The sequence below is a fragment of the Psittacula echo genome (genome assembly GCF_963264785.1).
Source record: "Psittacula echo genome assembly, chromosome: 5".
In the NCBI taxonomy this organism is placed as follows: Eukaryota; Metazoa; Chordata; class Aves; order Psittaciformes; family Psittacidae; genus Psittacula; species Psittacula echo.
The window spans coordinates 55,322,878-55,350,679 of record NC_137739.1 but is presented as its reverse complement, the minus strand read 5'-3'; the positions used below and the strand labels follow the sequence as shown (position 1 = coordinate 55,350,679).

The window sequence follows — 27,802 nt, the reverse complement described above, 5'->3', positions numbered from 1 at the left end:
ATTAATAAATCACTGCCATTTTGGCAGAGGTTTTAAAGACTGGATCAGTCATGGTACTCTTCAATAAACTAAACCAAATAAACTATAAGACCCTACTACTGTCAATGATGCTCACATCATTTGGCTAAAAATACAAGATCAGTACCCAAAGTATAGTGCTGTTCACTAACATTCAATTCATTAACCATTAAATAGAAGACCATACAAAAATCTCCCTTTGATGTTATATCTATCTGTTAGGAAAAGAAAATAACAATTCCTAGGGAAAAATTTCCTAATCTTAGCTGTAAATGAAAAGGCTTTGCATTACCAATGATGTACATAAATTAGAGGGAAAGAGAGAGAGATGGAAAGAAAAAACACAAAAGAAAAACTGTGTAACTGATTGCAACACAATTTCTTAGCTTCAAAGGTCAGAGCAGACAGTGTTTTTACTGGATACAATTACCTAGGGGCATTTGGAGTGCCTTGACCTGAAACAAACAAGTCACTGTGGCAGTGCTTCCATATATTTATGTCATTCCTAAGCTAATGTGATCATCTCTTCAAGACCTAGCGCAGCACAAGTAGTTCTGGGAAGTCATTACCCATTGGCTGAAAATGCTAGGCAACAGACAGTGGCACAGCACCATCAAATAGGGTTTTCCAACCTTCAGTTCATTGCTACCAGACTGCCTTTTCCCTTGGTTTGGTATGTTGGCAAACATCCTCCCTAGGCAGGAGAGGGCACCAAGAGGTTGTGCAGAGCTGCTTCAGTGAGGAACTTGCCTATTCATGCAGGTGTATTCTCTGCAGTTAGTCCTTTGCCAGGGTTCTTCAGGTGTGCTCTGGGATATTCACAGCAGCAACAATACAAAAAAAAAAAAAAAAAAAAAAAAAAAAAAAGACCACAAATCAAACAATTAGGTAACTAGAAGCTTCCTGGGTGATCTACTTTCAGCTGCACTTCCACTTGAATTTCCAGGCTTGTGACTCTTCTTGAAAAGAATAACTTGCCTAGTTATTAAGGAAAGCTCAGGATACTGGAGTTTTCCAATTCATTCCATAAGACTATAAAATCTCCTGTGGCAGTGGCTCAGATGTCTAGTCAAAGATGGCATCCTGGCTGACATAGCAGATGTTGACAAAGGACCAACTTTTGTGCTTACCCCATTTCTTATTGGCTGCATAGGCATGTGAGCTACCTGAATTATCTAGATTGTTGCTAGGAATTTCAGGGTTATATTCTCATTTTGCTTAAGCCCTGTGAGAGCTATGCAGGCTGCCAGTCACTCTTTAGCCTTTGAAGATGGGTTACTGAGTCTTCCTGGGGAAAGCACTGGTGAAGAGAAAATGGTGCCAGAAGATGCTTCAAGTACTCTAGTGTCCTGACTACATGAAGTTTTGCTACAGAAATAGTTACAAGCTCAGCATGGGAAAAAATGACTCTGAAATGGAGAGGTGATGAACTGAGGAAGGAAACGGCAGATATGCTCCTGTGCAGCGGATGGGTACTATACTGCCACATTTGACAAATGAAGAATCAATTCTACTAAACTATAGGTTAGTTTTACTACTAGGAGTTCCATTTCTGTTTCACACCTCAACCAGTGGTGGGTTTACCAAAGGCTTCAGCAGCTGAAATGCACAGCCAAGTCCACTAAATCAGCTATAAATTATGGCATAATATAGTACCTACCCACTCATTTCACATAAGCCACAAAAATCTTACAAATTATATTGACTCTCAACCACTAGTGACTAACACTGAATTAGTTCTGGAAATCTAGAGGCAGTAAATACAGTCTTTCTTATTCACATGACTTATTTACAGCTGTCTTTCAAAAGCAGGTGAAGCCTTCAAGGGGTTAAGGAAAATCTATATACTAACAAAATGAATCATCTTTTATTTTAAAACACTCCTTCCACCTCAGCGAGCACAGTATCACTGATGCTTACACATGCTAGCAATTTAAAACCTTGTCGTCTAATAATCAAGGAAGTACTAGAAGTTGCTGTGATGCTCAAAGTCTGAATCACCTTTAAGGTCCTTCCAGCTGGGGACAGTCTGTTTCGCCTCAATAGAGAAGGGAAACACAACATTCCAGCTTCAGGGTTTCTTATATATTCAGCAAAAATTAAGAAAGCAAGAGGTAAAATTGTCTTGAGAGCAGTGCTGTCAGGAGATGACAAAACTAGTTGGGAGTTTTAGGTTTGCAAAAGGAGAATGTTAAAGGAGAATTTTCTTTCAGCCTCTAAATAAAATGAAGGCTCTATATAGGGAAGCTTTTACAGAAGCTAAGACACAAACAAATTATCCATGCATTAAAAATTACTGCCAGAATTAATTTAAGAATAGCAATAATCCTTTTCCTGCGTGGCGCAGATACCAGACGTAAGAGCAGGCAGAGGCTGATAAGAGGTAACTGGAACTCGTTATAGAGTGACAGAAAGTCATTGTCATACAAGAATAAAACACTGAAGTGAAGAAATTACATTGACTGAAAATTTCTCCCTTCTCATTAAAAGTTTGAATGAGATATTTTAATCCAAGCTGATATTATTTAGTAATACACCTCACTTTATTTTTCAACATCCCCTCAAATAACAGTCCAACATTTACATTCAGTTTTGACAGTTCAAACAGCTACTAACAGCATTTGGTAGCTGTTGGTAACCCTGAGATACTACACAATCTCATGCTGGCATGGTACTGGTATCTGCAATTATACTTTTACATGGCTCAAATAAATAACTTAATTATGCAAGTGTGTACTAGGAACAAAACCCACAAAGGATCAGCTGGACACAGCCTTACTGTGGTACAACTGTTATAATTATGTGGTACATTTGTCTGTAACAAAGCTTTCAGTAAAATCTTTATTAAAAAGAGTGTGAGTTCAGCAACGTAACCTGCCTGTGTATAAAAAGTGGGCCTAACAAAACTGATACCACATTCTGTTTGACACCTCAAGTGCTCGTAATCCCTATTAATTTGTTCTTATCTCTGATCTAGAGCTCAGGCCACCCTTTTTCCTTTTTTTAAATGTCTTTTTAATTAAACAAATGTAACAACCCAAAGAAGCTAGTCATCCTTTTACCCTAATCTGTGACACTGCAAGATGGAGGGACACAGATGGCTTTTGAATGAGAATAAAAAAGTACAAGTCTGAGTGGACACTGTAATTTCCAACCAATGCTCTTTCAGTGACTGGCCACTGAGAAGAGCCATACAAGTTCCCTGCACCAGAACAATTGTGCCAGGCAATACCCATTTGCTGGAGATGCACCCAGTTTTCTCAAGCACCTATGGCATAGCCTGCACCTCTGTAGTCACAGTATCACAGTATCACAGTATGTTAGAGATTGGAAGGGACCTCAAAAGATCATCTAGTCCAATCCCCCTGCCAGAGCAGGAACACCTAGATAAGGTTACACAGGAATGTGTCCAGGCGGGTTTTGAATGTCTCCAGAGAAGGAGACTCCACAACCTCCCTGGGCAGCCTGTTCCAGTGTTCTGTCACCCTCACTGAGAAGAAGTTTCTTCTCAAGTTTAAGTGGAACCTCTTGTGTTCCAGTTTATACCCATTACCCCTTGTCTTATCATTGTTAGCCATTGAGAAGAGCCTGGCTCCATCCTCATGACACTCCCCCTTTATATATTTATATACACTAATAAGGTCCCCCTGCAGTCTCCTCTTCTCCAAACTATAGAGACCCAGCTCCCTCAGCCTTTCCTCATAAGGGAGATGCTCCACTCCCTTAATCATCTTTGTCGCCCTGCGCTGGACTCTCTCCAGCAGGTCCCTGTCCTTCTTGAACTGAGGGGCCCAGAACTGGACACAATATTCCAGATGCGGTCTCACCAGGGCAGAGTAGAGGGGAAGGAGGACCTCTCTCGACCTACTGACCACCCCCCTTCTAATACACCCCAGGATGCCATTGGCCTTCTTGGCCACAAGGGCACAGTGTTGGCTCATGGTCATCCTGCCATCCACTAGGACCCCCAGGTCCCTCTCCCCTACACTGCTCTCTAACAGGTCGTTCCCCAACCTATACTGGAACCTGGGGTTGTTCCTGCCCAGATGCAGGACTCTGCACTTTCCCTTGTTATATTTCATCAAGTTTCTCCCTGCCCAACTCTCCAGCCTGTCCAGGTCCCGCTGGATGGCAGCACAGCCTTCTGGCGTGTCAGCCACTCCTCCCAGCTTAGTGTCATCAGCAAACTTGCTGACAGTACACTCAATTCCCTCATCTAAATCATTGATGAATATATTAAATAATACTGGTCCCAGTACTGACCCTTGAGGCACTCCACTAGATACAGGCCTCCAACTGGACTCCGCCCCATAGACTACAACTCTCTGGCTTCTGTCCTTCAGCCAGTTTGCAGTCCATCTCACTACCTGATCATCCAGGCCACACTTCCTCAATTTAGCTATGAGGATGCTGTGGGAGACTGTGTCAAATGCTTTGCAGAAGTCAAGGTAGACCACATCCACCGCTCTGCCATCATCCATCCACAATGTTATTTCCTCATAAAAGGCTAGGAGGTTGGTCAAGCATGACTTCCCCTTGGTAAAGCCATGTTGACTGCCCCTCATAACCCTCTTATCCTTGACATGCCTTAAGATGGCATCAAGGATAAGGTGTTCCATCACTTTCCCAGGGATGGAGGTGAGGTTGACCGGTCTATAGTTACCCGGGTCCTCCTTCTTGCCCTTTTTGAAGACTGGAGTGACATTTGCTTTCCTCCAGTCCTCAGGCACCTCTCCCGTTTCCCAAGACTTGGTAAAGATGATGGAGAGTGGTCTAGCAATGACTTCCGCCAGTTCCCTCAGCACCCGCGGGTGCATCCCATCTGGACCCATGGATTTATGGATGTCCAGATTGCTCAACTGGTCCCTAACCCATTCCTCATGGACTAAGGCAAACTGCTCCAGTGACCTGACTTCATCTGAGGTCTCAGGAGTACAGTGCTCTTCAGGACTGCCTCCGGCAGAGTAGACTGAGACAAAGGCGGCATTCAATAACTCTGCCATCTCAGTATCTTCTGTCACCAGGGCACCCATCCCATTCACCAGTGGGCCAACCTTGCCTCTGGTGTTAGTTTTATCAGCTATGTATTTGAAAAAGCTCTTTCTGTTGTCCTTGACCCCTCTGGCCAGATTTAATTCTAAGGAGGCCTTAGCCATCCTAGCTGCCTTCCTACATCCTCTAGCAGCAGCCTTATATTCCTCCCGAGTGGCCAGCCCCTCCTTCCATGACCTATAAACTCTCCTCTTCCACTTGAGCATACCCAGCAGTTCCTTATTCAGCCACGCAGGTCTCCTGGCCCTCTTCCTTGACTTCCTACGTGTCGGGATGCTCAGCTCTTGAGCTTGGAATAAGCAATCCTTGAATGCCAACCAACTATCTTGGGCCCCTTTACCTTCAAGCAGCCTTGCCCATGGGATTTCCCCTAGCAATTGCTTGAAAAGGCCAAAGTTTGCCCTGCTAAAGTCCAGGGTTGCAATTCTACTTGCTATTGTACTGGTCCTACCACACAAGATCCTGAATTCCACCATCTCGTGGTCGCTGCAACCAAGGCAGCCCTCAACCTTTACTGCTTCGACCAGCCCCTCCTTGTTAGTGAGGATGAGATCCAGCAGCGCTCCTCTCCTGGTTGGTTGATCCACCATTTGGATGAGGAAGTTATCATCCATACACTGGAGGAACCTCCTGGACTGTGGCTGGGTTGCTGAGTAGTCCTTCCAGCAAACATCAGGGAAGTTAAAATCCCCCACGACGACCACGTCCTGTGACTGTGAGGCCACTCTCAGCTGCCTGTAGAAGGCCTCGTCAACTTCCTCACCCTGATCTGGTGGCCTGTAACAGACACCCACAACAGTATCGCCCCTGCCAGCCTGCCCCTTAATTCTCACCCACAGACTCTCAACTCGCTCATCCCCTGTTCCTGGACAGAGCTCAGTACATTGCAGCTGCTCTCGCACATAAAGAGCAACCCCACCACCCCGCCTGGCTATAGTCAAAAGCAGAGCCTTGTTCCAGAAATGCTACCGAGTTTTTGCTGGCTTGCATAAGGCTCTGGAAGAACACTGCTGGGCAGGAGAAGACAGCACTCAAAAGAAAATGGAAGTTATTTTTACACAGCTCAGAATAGCAACAGGGCATGTACAGCTCAGCGTCTGCTGTGGTTACCTTCAATCCCAGCACTGACAAGTGCTGAGCTATACACACATTTTCATATATCTCTGCAGCTCCAGGCTGAGGGCAGACAGCACCCATTTTACCACATGACCGTGCTTCTGAGTGAAGACAAGTGTACTTTCAATTTGCAAGTTTGCAAACTAAGTCCTGTCAAAGGCAGTATTAATTCCTACAGGGTCCAAAAAGCAGCTCATTACTCCTGACTCTGCCTGCTGGGTTTCTGGTGCATTAAATAAAGAAAAATCATCCCAAAGAAGGGCATTTGTTATTGCCAGAGTTCTGCATTGTTCTCCATGAAGATGTGTCAGCTGAGAGGTGGTTTCTTTACGTCTGTGGCAGGGAAGATCTGTTAGATATAATGCAATAGTACCAATACAAACAATTAGTATTTTTTCAGCCATACATCTGAAAATACTTTACAAAAGAAGAAAAAGAAAAGGAAATAACAACCCCGCATTACACAAGGAAGAAAGATATGCACACCAAGATTAAAACTCTTTGGGCAATATTATGCTGAAATGTCAGGCAAAGTCAGGGAACAAAAAATTATTGAAGACACCACAGAAAACAGTATCAGTAACAGCTGAGGGACTTGACACAGTAACTCACGTAAGGTTTTCCTACAATGGTTTCCTATATTCATATTGTTCAGGCCTAGAGAGCTGATTCTGGTGTCCTATATACAGGCGTATACTAGAGAAGAAGACTGCAGAAGTTGTCTATTTTTTGCCCTCCCTTAGCTTTCCAGGTTCCTTTTACAGTCATAGGGATGTCCAGGGGGCAGTTAATTCCTCCTCAGTTAGGCATCTATTTTAGGATGACCTCTCCCTAGAAACATCTATCTCTTTCACTCAGCTATAAAGAGGATTTTAAGTACTAGCTATGACTACCAGCTAACTTTTCTGTTGCTGAAGTTCAGCATGATGACAATCACACTTTGCATGTCTGTAGACATCTATCCATAATGTAAAACCATATCAGCAGAGACACATACGACAGCACGTTGCCCAAAGTGACAAATGGCACAGGAAAGAATAAAAGAGGAAGCACTAAGCTTGGTATACTCCTAGTATTACATGTGATCTTGAGAAGGAACTCAGTGAAGTAAACCTGTGCATTTTGAAGTGCATATATTACATATATTTGTTGGACAGTAAGAGTGATCTCAAGCAATTCTGGGAGCAGAATAGTAGTTTTGCTCTGGAAATAAGCAATCCAAATAAAGCTGTTGCAAAAGAGTCCTCTGAGTATAAGCAATCCAAAACAAATGTGGGGTTTCCCCATTCAACATGAAAGTGCTCAGACCACAGCCTTCCTGCCTAAAAGGTACTTTCCTCAGCAGAAAGGAAGTCCTCACTAGCAAGTGACAGGCAGCAAAAGGAAAAATCAACAATCCTCATAATCTCAGATTATTATAGCTAATCATTTCTGCAGCAGTCAAAGAATCCTTGATGGATGGACTTTATATAAACGGTTAAATGAAGTCCTGCTTCACTTACAGAAAATAAACAGTCTTTGGGCTGCACTGGGTAGCCCATACAATGTATTTCTTAAACCATCATGAGGTGGTATAAGATAGTTACAAGCTGGATCTTCAGCTTATCATTGCACCTCAAGGAGAAAGCATAAAAAGAAAAAAAGAAGGCTAGTGTAAAGTAATAACTGTAGTAGAAGCTTGTTTCCCCAGGCGAAGTTCCCAATGACTGGAAAAAGGGAAATATAACCCCCATTTTCAAGAAGGGGAAAATGGATGACCCAGGGAATTAGAGACCAGTCAGTCTCACCTCTGTGCCTGGCAAACTCTTGGAGCAGATTCTCCTGGAAGGCATGCTAAGGCACATGAAAAACAACAAGGTGCTTGGTGACAGCCAGCATGGCTTCACTAAGGGGAAATCCTGCCTGACCAATTTGGTGGCCTTCTAGGATGGGGCTACGGAACTGATGGACGGGGCAGAGCAGTTGATGTCATCTACCTGGACTTGTGCAAAGTGTTTGACACTGTCCCACATGATATCCTTGTCTCTAAATTGGAGAGACATCAATTTGATGGGTGGATCACTCGGTGGATAAAGAACTGGCTGGATGGCCACACGCAATGAGTTGTGGTCAATGGCTCGATGTCCGGCTGGAGGTTGGAACTAGATGATCTTAAGGTCCTTTTCAACCCTAACTATTCTATGATTCTATGATTCATTCTCATTACTTCTCTTGTACGCAGTTATTTCTAATTCACATCAGTTTTGTTTAATTTTTTTTTGAAAGAAGAGAGTCGGGTTATTCTTGTTTATAGGTAGCTTAAGTTTCCACCTCTTTACAGAGGTACTGTGACTACAGTGAAGTTACATGAGGCTTAGCTTTGAAGTTAGCTTTCAGAGGTGAGTGAGAGCATTCTAGACAGAGGCATGAAGGCTGACTTAACCTGATTCTCTGGTATACACTAAATTTTAGGCTGCCAGTTCTCATGGATGAGGATGGATTACTTTGGAAAAAGAGAGGAAAGAATAGATCACAGAAAACACCAAATAACAGCTACAGTTGACCAGAGGGTTCCATTTGTGCTAGTCTGTAATAGAAAAAGCTAAGGCTAACCAAATAAAAAAGCAACTGATTTTAAACAAATAAACAGCAATATTTTATATTTTGTGAAACCTACTGCTGTATTACCATGGCTAATTGAATAATAAACATCTTTGGGAGGATTAGGTGTTTTCATAAACACTGCTTGCAGGGACTTTAGCCAGGATAATATTGTAAGGCAGTCAATTCTCATGCTCTGGGAATCAACATCCAGGGACAGAATCCAAGAGAAATATAGCACACACATGCAAAATCCATGAGCAGATGCACTGGGCATGTAAAAGTGTCCTTTGAAAACCCTTGCCTATTTCACAGTCTCAGCTACTGTCTACTAGACCTGTCAATCAAATTAATGCCTCCCATTCTCCCAGGAAAGAGCTTCATCCTCTTTGCACTTTGCAGATCTGCTGGATATGGGAAGGGTGCACCCTGTTCAAAGGGGCAGGGATGTTTCAGGGTCCCTAGCATTTGTGGGACTCAGAAAAGCAATTCCATTTGATTGAGTTTATAACAGTGGATAAGATTTGTATTCAGCTGACATTCCAATAAACAAGAGGTGGAAGCACTGAAGAAGCAGTCAGGAGTTGTGAAAAGTTAAGAGACCTGCATTATGAAGGAGAAAGACACTGTGGTGTGATGTGATGTCATGGCAAGAGAGGGGGGAAAAAACCAAAAACAACAGATACAAGCTGAGACAGAAAAGGTTAAGCCAGAGCCTTGGCAGTCTAACAACGTTACTGCGAATTCTTTGCAGGGAGACAGCTGCCACTGACAGCACATACACACTCCACAGCAGAGCAGCTTCAGAAAGAACAGCAGAGGTCATTCAGAAGTGCTCCATATCTCAGAAAGTCTTTTTTAATTTACAAGAAAAAAAAATACAGAGTTTGACATGAATGGTTCTTCTTTGATTTGTTTTCCAGGTCTGAAGAAAAAGACAACACAAGAAAGCCTGGAAAGCGTGTGTGAGCTCATCTTTTTCACAGAAGCTTGAACAGCACAGCAAGCATCTCAGCCTTAGCAAGAGGACCACGCAGGTGTGCCACTCAAGGTGTATTTTAATAAGAAACACTGCTCTCCTGGGTAGGGAAATAATTAGGCTCGCCTGACTTTATCTTTTTTAAAGAGAAAGAAATTCCTCAGAAGCTGTAAGATTTTAGCCTGGTACAGAAGGAGCAATGAATAAACCATTCTCATGGGATGCCAACACAGAGTGTGAGATCTCAGCGTAAGAGGTCAAAGCCAAAGATCATTTTAATGAAAACTCTTGACAGCTAATGAAAATCTTTCACTGGTTCAAGAAGGACTTCAAAGTGGCAGAACTGTCACAGAAGGAATAGCAGACCCAGAAATAAGTTATTAGTTGAATTCATCTAGGGAAAAAGGATATTCTGCTGAAGCAAGTACTGTATCCCATTGAAAGCTTTGGATACATGTCTCCATTTGTTACTACAGAATGTAATGTCATGTAGAGAAACTTCAATAAAGCATTCCAAGGGCATTGAAAAGCCTTGCCATATTAAGAAATAGCCTCATTTATAATAAAAAGCTTTGACCGTCACGATTTTTTACTCTTGCGGCAATGGTTGAAGATGTTAGCATCCCCAGCTGTCCTCCTCATGTACCAGCCAGAGGTTATTGTCCCTGCAGCAAGGGCAATGAAGAAGACCGTGTGTCCATTCCTCTTCAGCTCCATTTAAGGAACCAGTGTGCAGTGTAACCTGCTCATCTAAAGGGGATGACACTGCAGCACAGGCTGTGACCTGAAGCAACTCAGTCACAAGCGTGTGTTGTCTGCCATTTCTGCCAAGAGGCAGCTTAAAGGGGTGATCAGAGACATGTGAATGATGACCTACTAAATGACAAAATTTGGTAAGGAAAGCCTTCAAGTCCTCAACATTGAAGCTTTGTTGTCTCTGATCCTGCCTGAAGCTGGCCACTTGCATCATCTACTTACTTGTGCCAATCTGAACCCCAGCTACCTCTGAAGACAGCTGCAGCATAACCTCATAACAACTATGCTAATATGGGGTCATGTGTGGAACAGTTCATCTGAGATAATATTCTCTGCTTCTCAATAAGCAATATGACAAGTTAAAATGGAGAATGTTTTCCACTGCCTTTTAGACCTAGTTTGGCCATTGCTTCACCGTTGTCCACATCTACCTGTCTTTCCTTGACAGAAAAAAACCCAAGCCACTTACTGTCTCTGTCAATGAGAATAGCTTGCACTTGTTAACAAAAGACACAAAGTATAGCCAAGGAATGCAAATGGGTGCACATAATTTTGCATGTCCAAAGGGACCATTGTTGAGGTAATACTCTTCTTAAGATCATTTAAGATCATTCAACAACCTTTTCTTAAATATCTGATTTAGGGGTGTCCTGATGCAATGAAAACTTGGTTAATTATATTCTGCCTCTGCATGTTTTCTCTTGTTGCTTCACAGCCATATTGAAAGCATCTTTAGTTGCTGTCCCAAACTACTGCTGATTTAGCCATACATTATTAAACAATAATTAGGTACTAATCTACAATTAGCTGTATTTCTGTCATGAAAAAATCAATCCTTAGATACAGTTTGTAAGGTGCTTCAGAAAGAAATTTTGTTAATGCCTGTTTTCATTACTGTCAGCATGCCCACAGTGCTCCAGCAGGTGCCACATGGTCCATCCCAGAGACTGAAGCCTTCAGTTGAGGGATTTGAAATCCATCGATTTACCTTGCTACAAAACAAAGAATCACAACTCTATACAGCAAGATTCAGCTGAAGGGACTGCTTTACACAACTCCCTCTACTTGGAATTATGTCAAAGGCATCAACTGAATTACAAGTTTCCCCAAATTACACACATGTAGGAAAGCAAATTCTGTGTCTAGTAGTAGGAATGGCTGAACTACTGCATACAGTCCAATGCCAAAGAAGGTCAATCAAGTTAAAAGTGGCTTTCTGATGCTGCCATGTGGGTTACAGCCCAAATTTTACTGTTCTGTGCACATGAAAATCAAGCCAGATGCATTAAAATAGAGCAGAAATGGCACCTGGAACAACATGATCTAGTTAAATGAGCAATCACTACAAGCAGTGACCAGAAAAAACAGTCCCACTACCGACACCATGCCAGAGTTACAGGACAGTTCACAATTAACTTCTCTTTATATCTTTCAGGATCTATGTTCAAATTCCAGTAGCCCATGCTCCAGTGATGTGAATTTTTTGTTAAACCATTGGTTGGCGTTTTCAGAAGGAACAGCCATTTTCACAAACACAGCCTCCCTTCTATTATTCCATAGTTTTTAGAACTGGCTACCAGATTTTCTTACGTGAAGGTTTTCAATTTAGAAAAATTGCTTCTAGGAACAGCCAGCATGGCCATTCACGGCCACTGATATTTTTGACAATTTTGAAGACAAAACTCATTGGTTTTACTGTCATTTTTTATGCAAGTCAAAAAAGTCAGAAAACTTTATTTTTCAGACCACATATTTTCATGCAAGTAAAATTGAAAAACCAATCCAGGACTGATAAAAAATAATTAAACAAAATAAGTTATTAATTCAGTTTTACTTTTGCAAAAAGAAAACCAGGCCTCCCCTTTCTCAGAAAGTACTTTTTTTTTTTTTTTTTTTTTCTTTTAAGAGGTCTTTCTGGACAGCAAAAGGGAAGAAAAATGACAGGGGTCTAGACTATTTTTTATAAAAAGTCTTCGTCTTCTACATACGAATTTGCACAAGACTGCCAAATAATGCCTTGACTTGCAATATGATAAAGTTATGATTTAGCCATAATTTAAAACTCCATGGAAACGTTATCAGTCATATAAATAAAATATACTGATAGAAGGAGAGGATTTCTGGTTCAAAAAAATGTAATTAACAAGTGGATTTCTGATTTCTAGGTAAGTGTTTTAAGTTAATAATTCACTGTTTCTCCCCACATCCTTAGTCTAAATTTATGGACCATGGCAGTAGATGGGCTTCTGACCTGAAAAGCTCTCAGATGCCAGGGAAATATACTGCAAATGTAACTTGCCAGATGGAGCCTATGTGTACCTATGGATAATAGTAATCACTCCTCTTGTCGTCTCTGTAATGTCCTGTTGGAAAAAATGGGGTACAACATTGCCTAACCACTGCCATTTTTCATTGCCACCATGGAAGTTGCCTGTCAGCTTTAGAAGGACAAAAAAGCAAGGGAGGAACAGCTAACAGAAAAAAAGCTACAAAAGCCCAAATCCCCAAATCATCCTGACCTTCAGCTACTGCTTCCATTAAATCATTGAATGGAAGAAAAACAGTCAGTAAATTCAAAGTGACCAAACATGACAGAAAAGGGACAGCCAGGTTGTGCTATTACCTCTTTCTGCCTCTAGAATGATATTTGCTCTTCTAGACTGCTACTTACATCCTCTGCCCTGCTCAATCTGCAGCTCTCTTGGGAAAGGTGATGATATTGCCTTCCTTTCACCCTATTTCTCCCCTCCCAGCAGAAGCCTTAATGCCATTTAACTTTCAGTTTCTCTGGCTGCCTTTGACACCTAGCATCCATCACTATAATAGTAAGCAGAAGAGCATAAATCCCTGCCAAGAGCTGCAAGCAGAAGAGCTTCCCAAACCCCACTGAAGAAAACCTGGCCTTTTGGAAGTGATAGGGCAATTCAGACTCAGAATCTGATCTAGGGACCTAGCTGGAACTGTGCATAAAAAGAGCACCGCACATACTGCAGGGCTGCATCTCACTCCAGTTGCTACAGCATTTCCTAAGGCCGAAGCGAACATTGCAGATCCTGGTCCTTAGCAATCCACAGCCTTCCTTTCCAGTTCTTGCCAACCTTCTTGCACCCTTTCCTCTAGGAATCACATGAAGCAGAAGCTTACACCATTCCCAAGGCTTCAGTTAAGAAAGGGCAAAGCAAACAACTTGCAAGCATCAAACATTAGCTGAGAGGCAGCCAGAGAGACACCAAGCCTTTTCACAGTAGATTTTAAGTGGTCCTTGCTTCTTGCCAGGGCAACAAATGCTACAGACAAGCAAGCAGAAATTTCTCTGCTGTGCTTGAGTTCATAAACAGAAGGACAATGTATAATCAGCCCTCTGAGCACCAAAGAATTATTCGTCTTCAGGCAAGCAACAATACCTCACAATTGGTCAGATGTGGGGGTGGAGGAAGTCCTCTATAGGAGAGGGTCTCATTGCAGTAGTTCTTTCTGAGGCATATACATGACATACAATCCTCCTTCTTCCTCCCATTTATCTATCCTTTCCATCCTGGTACTCTTATTTGTTGGAGTCTATACATCTAGCAGCTGAAATCCTGCCGGATAGCTGATCCACAGCACCTGCACACAGCTCTTATAGAGCAGGACCAGCTGCCCTCCCGGCTCTGGAGCAAGCCTGTAAGTTTTGCTGCATAGATGCTCCTCTGGCACTGTTAAAGCTGAATGCCTCCAGGGACTCCAGAGGAGCAGGCTGTATATTCTGACCTGCCTGGTATATCTACATTTCTAAATTTCATTCTTACAAATTGCTAAATCTCAAGATGAGACAAGCAGATGACAGCAACAGTCACCTGAACAACTACTGCTGACAAGTGAAAGATCAACTTCAATTCATTACACAAGTTTGAAGTGTCCCAGTGTAAATGGTAATGCAGTGAGAGGACTATTTAAGTAGTATATGTAAACTGGGAGACATATATGGGACTAATGTGAGTGGAGGAGTTGCATGTATCAGGTATACAGAATCAGTTCTAGCTTGCTTTTCTATTGGTATCTCTAATGAGGTTAAAACAATGAAACAAACCGGGGCACTTGAGACCCACATGCCGATACAAATGTTAAACACTGCTCTAGTGGACAACAGGATTAACTGCTGCCTAAATAGAAACAATTAGGAGCCAAAATAATTATGCTTAAGATTTGGACCCTAAAAATACTTTCAAGTGTTGAGCCTACTCTGTGAAGGAAGAGGACATTATGCTGATATATCCACAGCAAAAAGCAATAAAACAGAAAGTCCAGGGAATACTGATCTTAGAAAAAAAACCAACACAACTTCTGTAGGGTACATATCATCACTCCTCTTTATTTCTAATTTATTTTTTGATGTCCATCACTATCTCATCAAAATGAGTATATTTAGGGAAATGAGTAGTCACACTTGTTAAAACAGCCAAATGCTGAAATAAGGAGAGTGACAACACGGCCCTTAATACCAAACAATATTCATTTATTAGAGGTACTCCTTTCTGTATTCCTCAAAAGGAAAACAAAAGAAGGTGTGACTTCTTAATTACCGTATCTTTAAGTCTTTTTTTTTTAATTAAGCTTCTGAGGAAACATGTAAATGGAATTCCTACTCACTCATAAAACAGCCTCCTACTTAAATCTAAGTCTTATCCATTCAAAGCATCTATTTCTGTTTTTACCACAGCACAGACTAAATTTTCTGCTTTATGCTGTACCCATCTCTGGGATCAAACTGGAACTACAAGATCATAGTACCACTGTGAAAGACCTAATCCAAGGAACAGGCAGAAGGGAAAGGAATACAACACTTCACAAAATATTATCCATACTACCACAATAGTGCCTGTAAGCTTGGCTGTGGGACAGAACAAGGACCAGTGTATCCTTATTTTACTAATCAGGGAAAGTAAAGAGCCATTTAGGAAGGAGGTTTGTTGACAGCTGCTGAGTGAATTGAGTAGGGCTTAGAAAACAGTAGCTCCTGGTTCAGGACCTGTATTCAGCCTGTTACAGCCTCTTGGTTTTCTAGCTAAAATGCAGCAACCCCAAAATCAGCTTGACAGCTTACCTCCTGCAAAATGCCTGTGCTCCACTTGCTGTGGCCTACCCCATTCATCTTCTTGCCATCAAACCTGCTCTCACCTCTCACTTTCTGCTGTGTCAGCACATTAAGTTCTTCTAACAGGAGAAGAATATATTAAAGGAATAATAATAACACTGATAATGATAGTCTAAGAAATACATATTTCTTTCTCCATATTTCCCCTTGTTCGATTAGTCTCTCAGCAAGAGCAGCATTAATCACTGAGGCAACAGATAAAACATGAAGACCAATTTGAATTTCGCTGTGTAGTACTGAGTGTGTATGTGTGCTTAGGCAGCAGGGAGGGAGGCCCCAGGATAATCTGTCATTTTGTATATTTATGCTTCTGGAGTCAGTTAGGAATGGTTCTCCATTGTTCCCACATATTAAAATCATTCATGTCCTTACACTTTCATTGGAGGTCATCTTCCAGGAACAAAAAGGACATTATGATCAAGTTAAATTCAAGTTATTTGTGCAAATCTCTGTGTATGTCTTGGGTGCTGAGGCAATTGCCAGGACGTTAGAGCACAAAATACAGCAGTTTTTCTCCTTACTTGACCTCACTATTTTTACACTAAGAATGAGTTTTCCTGCTCTGAAGCAGCTACTGAAAAAGAGCTGTTGCAAGTGAAAGAGGTGTTTTTTAGATGATCTTACTAAAAGTGTGTGAAAGTCCAGCTCTGCCTGACTTTGACTGCTGTAGAAGAAGCCATGGGTCCTCAGATCCCACTGCCAGCAGTTCTACTGAACTGAACACTTGCCTTCTTGGCAAAAAAAAAAGACAGTGTTAATTCCCAGGGAAGATGGAGCATGGAACAAAACAAGAGTTTAAAAAGTAGAAGAGCTGTTACTGAGCCATATGGGTACAAGTTTCTCTCTTCTTCAAACCTTTGTCTATCCAAAAAGGAGTTTCTAGAACCATCAGCCCATCACCTCTACCATGCCACTCTCCATGTGAATCTTAAATCCATGTGAATCTTTAAATCTTTCTGTTCCCTTCCCATATCTCTACGAGACAGATGCATCTTTTCCTCTGGAATTTAGTTGCTTGTCTGCACCTCAGTATTCATACTTTCTTTATCCACTTTCATACATTTAGCCATTAGAGCATTTCTGACATTTCCAACTCTCTGGTTCATGCCTCCTAATAAACTACTGGTATTGCCTGGAAATGTCCTTACCCACAAATCAGTTTCCTTACTATACCCAATCTAAGACACAGCAAAATAGGCAATACAGCACCAGTGGAAAACTCTCAGAGCAATTATGAGGGAAGATGGTCCCTTCATGCGTTATTATAAGGGTGAAAAGCCAACAGAAGAAATTTTCTCCAAAAACACACTATAAGAAAGAAGAGGAGCATTAGCATCCCATAAAATTCCAAGAGAACTGAAATCCAGTCCCTCACCTCTTCAGCTTTATTTTTCTTTTGAAATTTTGTGGAAACAAATTCTCATCTTTTAGAATATAATAGAAATAATTTTTGCAATCAAAATTAACAACATTCCACCTACTTATATGCCATCTAAGGAACCAGAGAAAGGATTGGTGGTTGTATAGCCTGTCTTGCTAATCACTACTTTTACGAGCTATACTGTGACAGACACATCTTGCAAATTAGTGACAACTCATCCCACAGATGAAAAAGAAACTAGCAGAAATCCTTCTGTTCCTGCTAGTTAACACTACCATAATCCCATAGAAACCTCAAAGCATTAATTAGACGGTTTCAGAAAGTGGGTCTGTCACAACAGCATGGGTGTGTTTCTAATTTCTGTGCATTCATACAAATATGAGCTAGGAAAGGTAAGAGGTACATTCCTACCTCTCAGACAGTCTTGTAAAAAAAACAGTCAAATATAACGGAAGTATACGCTCTGGGAGTATTCTGGTAATGTCTGCAGCTTCTAGGCATTTCCCTGAAGTATATAAATAGCAAGCAGAACAGATATGCTATAATAAAATGTGAGCCAATCCTCCAACTATATTTGAACTATAACCATTGATTTTACTCCATTTATTTCTAAGCACTTGCTTTTGCAGAATTGGACCTCTTTGTCGTATACTGCCACTGCACAACTGTCCTAGAACAACACGTTTGTCCTATTCTTTCATTTGGTTTGTGGTGAAAGGTATGGTCAACTACAGTAGCTTTAGTTCCTGAGTACTGTATTAATCAGATTTTGAAAATAATCTTCCACGTGACTTTCAAGAATCCTTTTTGGCAGGACAAATGGTGTGTCTAAATACACAAAGGAATACTGTGCCCTGAAAAGAAAAGTACATACTGATGTTATTAAGGGTACTTTCTGAGAAATGTATGCCTGCCTGGCTGTCTGAAGAAGGTAGGTATCAGTTTACTATAGCTATTATTACAGCTTCTTATCCTTTAATTACAGAAAAGGGCATGCTTTTTGGTCACCTAAAAGGAAGCAAATATTTCATTAAGTTCTTGATCAAGATTAAAAAAAAAAATAATCAGAAAAAATCTAGAAAAGTGCTGAAATTCTAGAAAAGTGCTGAAATTCTAGAAAAGTGCTAGACCAGCCTCGCTTCCCCCAACCCCATATGCTGGGCCAAATCTTCATTTCCAAAATTCACAGTAAAACAGAACTGGGTATATATGTCAAAAACATCAGCTGAGACTTTGCTGCAAGTCCCAAACAATTGTTCAGAGCTGCAGATTAAAGATAATCTAAACTCAACTCTTGCATAACTGAATCAGCTAATTCCAGCCTTTTGTAAACTGTTAGATGGAAGAAATAAAAAGTCAGCGTGAGTCCCAGCAGAACACACACAGGAGTGGCTGAAGTGACTACTTGACAATGCTACTATACAAAAGCAGGTTATCCAAAGAATGAGTGTAAGCTGTATTTCGAGAAATCATACTACCTGTCAACTTCTGGCACTAAAGCTTGCCACACACATACAATCAAATCCCCCTAAGAGTCACAAAAGAGTAGTCTCCATTTGGAGTCGACAATGGTTACTAAGTTAAATGTTCAAATATCACCAGTGATAATGTTAACAAATGACAGCATATGCTAGCATATGCATGAACTGTTTTACAAATACAATGTTCTTTATTACTGTAATTGTGCTTAGCAGAAATACAAGGCTGAGCTTATTTCCATCATCAGTACTTGTCAGCACTTGGGAGCATAGGGTGTAAAAATCATATTACGGTAAAATCACATTCTCTTTTTGGAAAGGTACTGAACTCTGGGTTCACTATGGCACTTCCAGAAGTGCAGCATATCTGTCTTCTTCAGAAAGTAAATGAAATTAGGAAAATATAGGATTATATTTTAGTTTATATGAGCTTTACAGGTAATCTGAGTATCCTAAACACTATACCAAAAAATATAATTTAAACACACCACAACACTCTCCCATCTAATACCCAGTTAAAACTTGCAGAATATTTTAATCCTTTCCTATACAGAACATTATCATATCATATACATGTTTATGGCAAGGCAGCTACTACAATACACACCAAACATTCTGTATTTCAGTGTGCACTAAATCTATTTCTATACTACATGCTTGTGTAGCATTTAGAGGACATTGGGTATTACTGAATTAATCAGTCTGTAACCTACATGAACAGTAGTTTGCACAAAAATTTTCTATCCTATATTTGGATTCCTTTTTCCAAACTCTGCTTTATTTCTTTGCCCAAACCACGTTAGCATTTAATTATCACAGAAGAGATGTGACTGTGAAGAAGTAAATGCCATTTTGTGAACTTCACTGCAGCAATGCAACTTTACCATCTCACTCAACAGGACTGTAGCACAGGAGAAAGGATTCTACTCTGAAAGACAGTACAGGTTGGGGGCTTTGGTCTTTTTAAGAAAAAATAGTTGAGGAAGAAGCAGAAAAGGAAGGATGAGAGCCAGACTGTGTGATTCTCAGAGGTACCAATGGGCCAGTGAAGTCAGTCTTTAAAGCAGAGACTCATCAAAAGCTCTTTTTTCATTAGAACTTTGCAGTCTTGGGATGAAAATGTCACTAGTGACTTGTAAGAAGCAAAATCTAAATTAAAGGCTATTTCTTTCTCCCCCAAAATTATCTATGAGCTTGAAAGAAACTACCTAGGCAAGACTAAGGGTGAGACAATTTTATTTGTCTTAGCTGACAGTGAAAGTCTAATTAGACTGACAAATCTTCTGTGCTATTTTCGTTTGTGATATACACTGTAAGAAAGGATCTAGCCTGGAGCTGCATGTAATGGAAAGACATTAATCAAGATTATTGGACCCTCAATAGAAAACACAGTTAGAAGGCTGGAAAATCTAAGAGTTATAGTAAAAGGTTGAGAACCTTATTTTGAGCCATGCCAACAGACTGGACTATCCATATGGATAACTGGCAGACCCCCTTTTCTATTTCTTAGAAAGAACATTCTGCATATTATATATCACACACTATCATTTGATGCCTCTAAGATCATTGCTGAAAACATCCACAAATAATTTATTCTCATCACCTTCAAGCTACAATTTGAACAGTTCGGTTAAGTGTCATTATCCTCATCTTGGGAAGCCAGGGCATGCTCTGGATACATAACAGAGCACACAGTTTCTGGTTCTTCATGGAGAGCATAACCAGAAGTCTGTCCTCCAAGAGAAAGAAAACCTTCATAGAAAAGTATGATTTCTGTCTTGGGACTCTAGCCATCCATGTCATGATGCAGACATATTAGGGGCCTGCCCTAGGTCAGTAAGCCCTAAGGTCTTCAGAAGCTTATCTGAAGCAGTTTTCCTTAAAGACCCATGCACCAGCTGGAATCATATCTTGGGTTTGCTGACCTGAACATGCTTTGAAAGGAAGGCTTGTGTATCACCATGCATGCTTTTCTAGACTAGCTTTACTTAGTAATTAACTTCAAAGACATCTTTACACAAATCACTTGAAAACTGAATGACCAAGCTGTGAACTAGACAGAAAGCACCACATGAGAGCATATGGAGAGTCTCCTAAAAAGCTCTGAGCAGCAACTCACTAAATAAATTCTGAGCATATAAGCAGCTGAAATGGAAGCAGAAGCCAAGAGAATGTCACTTAAACTCATTTTCACAAAAGCCTCCCAAACCCAGAAATCCCTGAATAACTCACTAATAACTGAAGCTGTGCTTTAAATCAAGCACATGGACACATGGGATTCCAGCACTTTTAACAACTGCTAATGAAGTAACCCTGCAAGAAACATGGTAGCCTTGCAAGAATGTGAAGTGGCACAGTACAGTGACTTTCACCTAATAGCTGCCTGCACAGCATGTTTCTGCACCACATACAAAAGCTAACAACTTGTCTTTGAGGCCTTTGTAGAGTAATGTGGCAAAGCAGAAGTCCTAGAGAATACATTATTATCACAAGAGAGTCTAGTACAATGCATGTAACTTTTAAATAGACCGTAAAATCCAGAGCAGAACCATGTGTGAGAAAGTTAGATCAGTGTTTCTACTCAGGGGCAGCAGAGCGCAAGCACCATTTGCAACTTACTGAAACAAACATGAATCAAATCTCCTTTTTCTCCCTTATTTTCAGTTAACAGAAAAAGGTCAGCCCTTGTGTTGTGGTTTAAGCTCAGACGGTAATTCAGAACCATGCAGCTGTTTGCTCCCTCATTTTCCTCCCAGTCTCTGGGTGGGATGGAAAGGAGAATCAAAAGACATTTTGTTATCCTCCTTCAAGGCCTCTCTGAATTATACTTGATTCACAGAAATGTTCCTACCAGTATAACATACAGTCATATATCTCAACTGTTTCTCACTCAAATCCTGCCTGTCCTCCACTGATCTAAGTTTCACTGTCTTGAAGAAATGTTATTATGAATTTTAAAACAAAATTAAGTTACAGACATTTTAAATGCTAACATCATTGCCACTGGATATTTCCAGTAACATTTTTCTGTCAATTCCCTTTGTCTTGTTTTTCTGTCTGAGACTATATGTTTGGGATCTTCACAAATTGAAAAGCATATCATTGGTCTGTGAATATACTGTGTATTTTTAAAGCACTGAATTTCCCCAGCTGCAGTACTCATACTACCTAACTGCAAGAGGTTACAAAGAGAAGAAGTCTTTGCATTTACCATGCTCTTCTGTACTTCCTTAACAAGTGAAGTGTAAATCTAAATCCTACTGAAATTCCTCTGCATTTTGAATCACTTTGGGATTACAGACTTGATATTCTGCAAAAGCTTTATATGCATTTCAAAAAGAGAAATTTTAGTTACTTACATATGACAATGAGTAATACAAACAGCACAACGGTAAGTAGTGTAGACATGAAGACTAGAAAATACATTTTGAATTCAAGGAGTCTTCAACCCAAGCATAAACTTTTTTCTGTATCCATGTGTGGTGTCCAAGATCTCATACATGGATACAGAAAAAATGGATAATTAAAAAAAAATGTGCTAGCACTGAGTGGCTTGATAAACAGCTGTCTTAGACCATCATCAGCCTTACCTCTGACAACTTCTTGACATGAGTCATGATAAAAGAAATGTTTCAATGGGACTGGAAAAATAACCTGCTGTTGCCTTGTGGATTGTACCAGGCATCAGAAAGATTCTTATGATCAAATCTAAGAAGTGAGCAAAAAAGTTCTTGAATTGTGCTGATCAGAATGGGAAGAGACTAAACTGTGAATGGTCTTCAAAGTGAAGAAAAATTGTTTATTTCTGAGCAGAGAAAGAGAAAGCTGGAACAAGGTAATAACTAACTGTATTTGTACTGCTCATAGCCTTAGGTAGCTATATTTTACGTTCCCCAAAGAACAAACTTGTTCTATTAAATTTTTCCACCACTTAGATCTAAAGTCATAAGCAGGTTTGACAATGCTGATGTTGAACACACGTGAGATAAAATAACCATTAGGCATCAGAAAAGCACAGCTGGAGATACTGCCCAAACAGAAAAAGACAATTTCTTCTCACTTTCTCTGTACAAATAATACAACTTAAGCTGACAGAATCAAATTCTACCAAGAGTAAAGAAAGGCAAGCCATCTGTGCTGCGACAGCAATAAAATGGCCTGATATTGAAATGCAGAAAGTTGTAATGGAGGTACATATTGACCTTTATCTTTCTTTCAGTGGGTAGCATGAAGCATCAAAGAGTTATTGCTTTAATATCAGCTGAGATGAGGCCATTTGTTGTGGTGCATGTGTATCCAGGAAATCACTGCTCTTAACCATGTTTTTAGAAGCACTTTGACACTTTATTAAATCTTCTTGATGCTCTTTCAGCACACAGTGGTCTCTACAGGCTGTGTGAACTGCCATGTAGGCTAGACAGGAAGCTGTCTGGAGTAGTTCCTCTTCAAGTAAGTCAGGGTCATTTCCAGTTTGACCCAGCCCACAAAGGTCCAGTGCTACTCTCTGTTACACCGCTATAGATAAACACAGCTCTGCTGCCTTTATAAATTAAAGAAAATCTCTAATAAACTAATAGCAGGATCAGGACCACAGACTTTATCCTTATGGAGATGCAATCTTACAAAGATTTTATCTAAAATTAGAGCTAGCCACTGAGGAAAAGGAACACATTCTTTCAAAGTTTATAACAAACAATGGCCAAACCTCACTTAGCTGAGACTTTATAAATCACTTGTTTGGTATTTGAGGTTCAATTAATCCCAGTCCTTCTGTCAAATGGATTTACAGAGTATCAAAGAGGGCAATGTTAAACCTTGGCTTGGAATTAATTACCCCAATAGTTGTAAATTCTACAGCACCCAGAGGTATTTCACGGAATGGTTGTGGTTGGAAGGCACCTTTGGAGGTCAGCTGGTCCAAGCAGGGTCGCCCAGAGATGGTTGCCCAAGACCATGTGCAGATGGCTTTTGACTATTTACAAGCATGGACACTCCACAACCTCTGTGGGCAACCTGTGCCAGTGCTCCGTCACCCACACAGTAAAAACTGTTTCCTGACATTTAGAGGGAAACTTTTGTGTTTCAGTTTGTGTCTATTGCCTCTGGTTCTGTCACTGAGCACCACTGTCAATCCTTACATCCTCCCTTAAGTATTTATAAACATTAATAAAATCCTCCCCGAGCCTTCTTTCCTCCAAGCTGAACACTTCCAGCTCTCTCAGCCTTTTCTCATAGGAGAGATGCTCCGGTCCCTTAACCATCTCAGAAGCCCTCTGCTAGACTCTCTCTAGTAGCTCACTCTCTTTTGTACTGAGAAGCCCAGAACTGGACAAATTATTCCATGTATGGCCTGACCTCCTACAAGATTAAGAGGACAATTTTTGTGTTTTCTTATCCTAAGTGACCAGCACTAGATAAAAAATGAAGCAAATGGTCATATATATAAAAATACAATCAGTAACTGATTAAACCTGAAGCAGTTAGAAAGCAAGCACGCAACTTGTATGATTATAGGTTTCAAAATCCTTGCTTCATTAAGATCTTCTGTCCCAGTCAGCAGAAATTGTTTCAGGGAAGCAGATGTAATAATTTATCTTTTTTCTCCAACTAGACAACAATATACCTTTCTCTGGAGGTTTAATAAAGGCACACTGATCAATAATTATTTGCCAGTGTCTCAGCTGTTGCATGCTGGTGTCAATGAAAGTATGTCAATTTCTACAGGTTGAGGTTCTGATGTAAATAAAGATTTTAAAACAAATGCTTCATCCTAGTTGATAACATGATAGTATGCCACGGAAATAAGCAATTTTAAAAATCTGATCCACTGCTTAGATTGGTTATTTACATGATTTTTTTCTTTGCACAGATAAGGAGAGCCAATTTAAGGTGTTTATTTCCAATCAGTACCATATTCTGTTTGCCACATACGTGGTTCAAAAATCACTGCATTTTTGGGACTTTAAACACTACATGAGCACAATTAAGCCAGAACATCTGAAATGTATTTTTTGTTGGAATGTTTTTTACTAAAGACACTGGAACCACTCTGTTGGAGCTCCTACATTTTGCAAGAAACTGATCTTGATAGTGTTCTTTTAAAATTTTCTACAGGAAAGCTATAAAAGGAAAATGAAAAATGGCTCTACCTGGAAGTAATGCTCCATTGCTCTTCTCCCCATTATGAACTTCACCGTTGCAGCAGCACATACTGTCGTAATAATAAACAATCATACACCCACCCTCCATTAAGCATTGTAATTCTCCTAGGAATACATTTCCCCAGATATGCAACTGCAGAAACAGTTACAATCATGTTTTCATTCGTACTGGGGCAATACTAATTACACAAATGAAGTTGCAGTACAACAGGAGCAAAATACGTCTCCATTACACATACATGTGCCATAATACTTCATCCAGCTGTTTGTTCACCAACACAGGACAACATATTGTGATGATTTACCTTATATAATGTTAATAAAATAGTTACAAGGAGCATGATTCAGAGAACATGGCTCCCATGAACTTAGAAGTGAGCAGCAAAACAAAAGACTAATTAAGAAGCCAAGGAAATGCAAAAGACTAATTGACTTACCTGGATGCTGGGTGGCGAACGATTTTTTCGGGTTGTAGTAGTGGCCATTGTAGTTGTGGTTTCCATGACTGTAGTAGACATTTCTGGTGGCACGGAGGTTGTGGGTGTTGTTCCCAAGATGGAAGGGACCTCCCCAACAAGTCGGACACTTCCATTGATTTTAATATTGGGGTTGTTCTCTGCTGCCATGTTCAGCACTTTCAATCCATTGTAATAGAGACCGGAGAGCTGGCCTTGGAAGAGACGCCCTCTGTCCTTCCCTCCTATGGCTATTTGCGCCTGGGTGTTGAAGATCGTTAACTGTCGTCCTAGTGAAGGGGGGTGAATAACATTATTGCCAGACATTTCCTTCCCTTTGCATCTTACATTGAGTCCTGGCCAGAAATGACGGACAACAAAGAAGTAGATTCATTCTTGGTAGTGTTTATGATGACTGCAGAAACAGGATGGAAATGTACTGCCTAAAGCTCATTGATAAGGAAGATTAGCCTGAAAGCAAGAACAGCTAAAATTGAACCTCATACCTCAGCATCCATTCACACATCAAAACTCTGGAAGAGCTTTGAGTCAGTCGGAAATTTGTACCCACTCTTTTAGAGTTGGACCTATTTTAAATTACAAATAGGGCTCCAATATGCGGCTATTTTCTACTATCAATTCAGATTGCAGTACCTGTCAAAATTTAGCCCATAAACAAACCTTCTATTTTGATTGGTCAAAGGATGCAATTTACTAATAAAGCCACTTTTAATAGTGCAAAGGTTTTAAGAGGTGGCTTGAGGACCACATCAGAAAAATATTGATGGTGATATAAGAATTGTGTAGGAAACTAAAGACAGGATCCATCATGATCTTCCACCTGTAAATTTTGTGTTGTGAAGGCTGATGAATCTGAACCCAAGAAACACCAAATGGAAACTTTTGTGGTGTCTCTGAAAGAGCAAAGTTTTTGAAATAGTGAGGATAATACAGAGCTTCAGATGGTTAAGCCTCATAATGCCTTACACTTGATTACCCTCTTACACAGTGAAATTCAAACGTAGACAGGTTAAGTGGTTTCCTCAAGATCACATCTTGAGTGTTAGGAATGGTCTAATATTATATGTAACGAAAAATATATTTATTAAAAATAAATCTAGTAACAATTGCCAATTCACCTGGTTTTGTAGACTATTTAAATCATATTCAGCCTGGACTTCTCTATGAATACTGTTTATGTCCCAGGCTGCACTAGGTTGACTATGTTTAGAAATAAATTGCTTCATGCAGTGCAAATGCAGTGCCTATAATTTCACTGTTCTTCAGAAAATTAGGGGCATGCCACCTGGAATCTGTTGAATTAACAGACAGCCAGATTGGGCAGAGCTCAGAAGGGTTATCAATGCAGCATCAAGTCAATCATCATTCAAGTATCTACTCTGATTTCCCATTTTTATGAAGTTTGTATCACATGTTCCCATCCCATTCCCGCTCCCCAGTTCTCACTCACCCCTTCCTCTCTCTAGTCCACCCTGATGGGAGGTGCAAAATGCCACCATGTAACAAAGCACAGCCTATAACCCACTGCTCATTCCTTCACAGCCAGTGGTTACAGCAGATCAAAATATGAGGGGGAGCTCACCAATTTTGGTGGTCGTCGTGACGGGTCTTGAAGTCAAGTGGTGATGCGGTGTTGCATCATCTTATGGTGACAGGATGGACCATGGGGAAGAGAATGGGGACAAGAGAAGAAATGTATCTGAAAGGAGTTCCTGTCCCCAAAGAGGGCCCTAGCTAACTAAGCAAAAGTGTATGGAGAGGTGTAACATACGGACAAGTGGAGGTGGGCTGCATGTCCCTTGTGCTCCTCACCTACAGATTTGTAAATGAAACATGAGGACTTGATCAGGGTGGAGTCACTGCATTGATGAAGAAATGAGAAATAAAAATGGAGGGTATCCTTCCCCTGGAAAGTGTTGAAACACCTGATGCAATATTCTGCATCTCAGGAGGTTTTAAACTTACCAGAGGCAACATATATCTATTAAAACATCAACAAACATGCACTGAAGTCACACATCCTCAGCATGTAAACAGAGCATTTCCTCTTGTCTATGAGGAAAATAGGATCTGTCAATATCTGTCAAAATATTCAGCCCTCTCAGCCCAGCTCTTGTCTGACCTAGAGGACATGGCACTATACACTGTAGAAGTGTGTATACAAACTCATATACCATATCCTCAGTTTGCTTTTCTTCTCTGTCTTGTGTTTCAGATTTTTTTAATGGATATGCTGTCAGTTCTTTACTACACATTATTCCCTTCTCACATATTACTTCCTTCTAGCATGTTACGTGTTTCCATACTGCTCCTGCCCCTATGTACCCAGACATTTCACTTACTATTGTTCCCCCTTCCCACTTCACTCATAATAAGAGTGGCAAAAGGTAGAAGTGAGATGAGTAAAGAACAAGGAGCTATTTCACTAATCTTGAGACATTATCCCTGAAAATGAAGGGAAAGTATTGACCATTCAAAGCTTTCCATTTCCATTCCTTTCTTCCCTTGAATCAGTGCTGTATTTTTTTTTTTCTTCCCTTGAATCAGTGCTGTATTTTTTTTTATCTTCTATCAAAGGGAAAAGAGGTGGGTGACGATAGCGAAGGAATTTTAGCAGTTCCAGCTAGGAGAGCTCCCCAAGTCATGACAGAAAAGGGGTTCCCTCACTTTT

General features: G+C 40.5%; 1 protein-coding gene across 6 annotated transcripts in view; it reads right to left on the bottom strand.

Moving 5' to 3' along the window:
* Window positions 1–27,802, bottom strand: part of NRXN3 (neurexin 3) — a gene marked incomplete at both ends in the record, with an annotated part of 1,004,347 nt that overhangs the window by 89,073 nt on the left and 887,472 nt on the right. For all 6 annotated transcript variants that reach the window (XM_080619336.1, XM_080619338.1, XM_080619337.1 and 3 more), the window contains one exon: window positions 25,093–25,400. In XM_080619336.1, coding sequence (XP_080475462.1) covers window positions 25,093–25,400 — 308 coding nt within the window. The remainder of the gene's footprint in view (window positions 1–25,092; window positions 25,401–27,802) is intronic.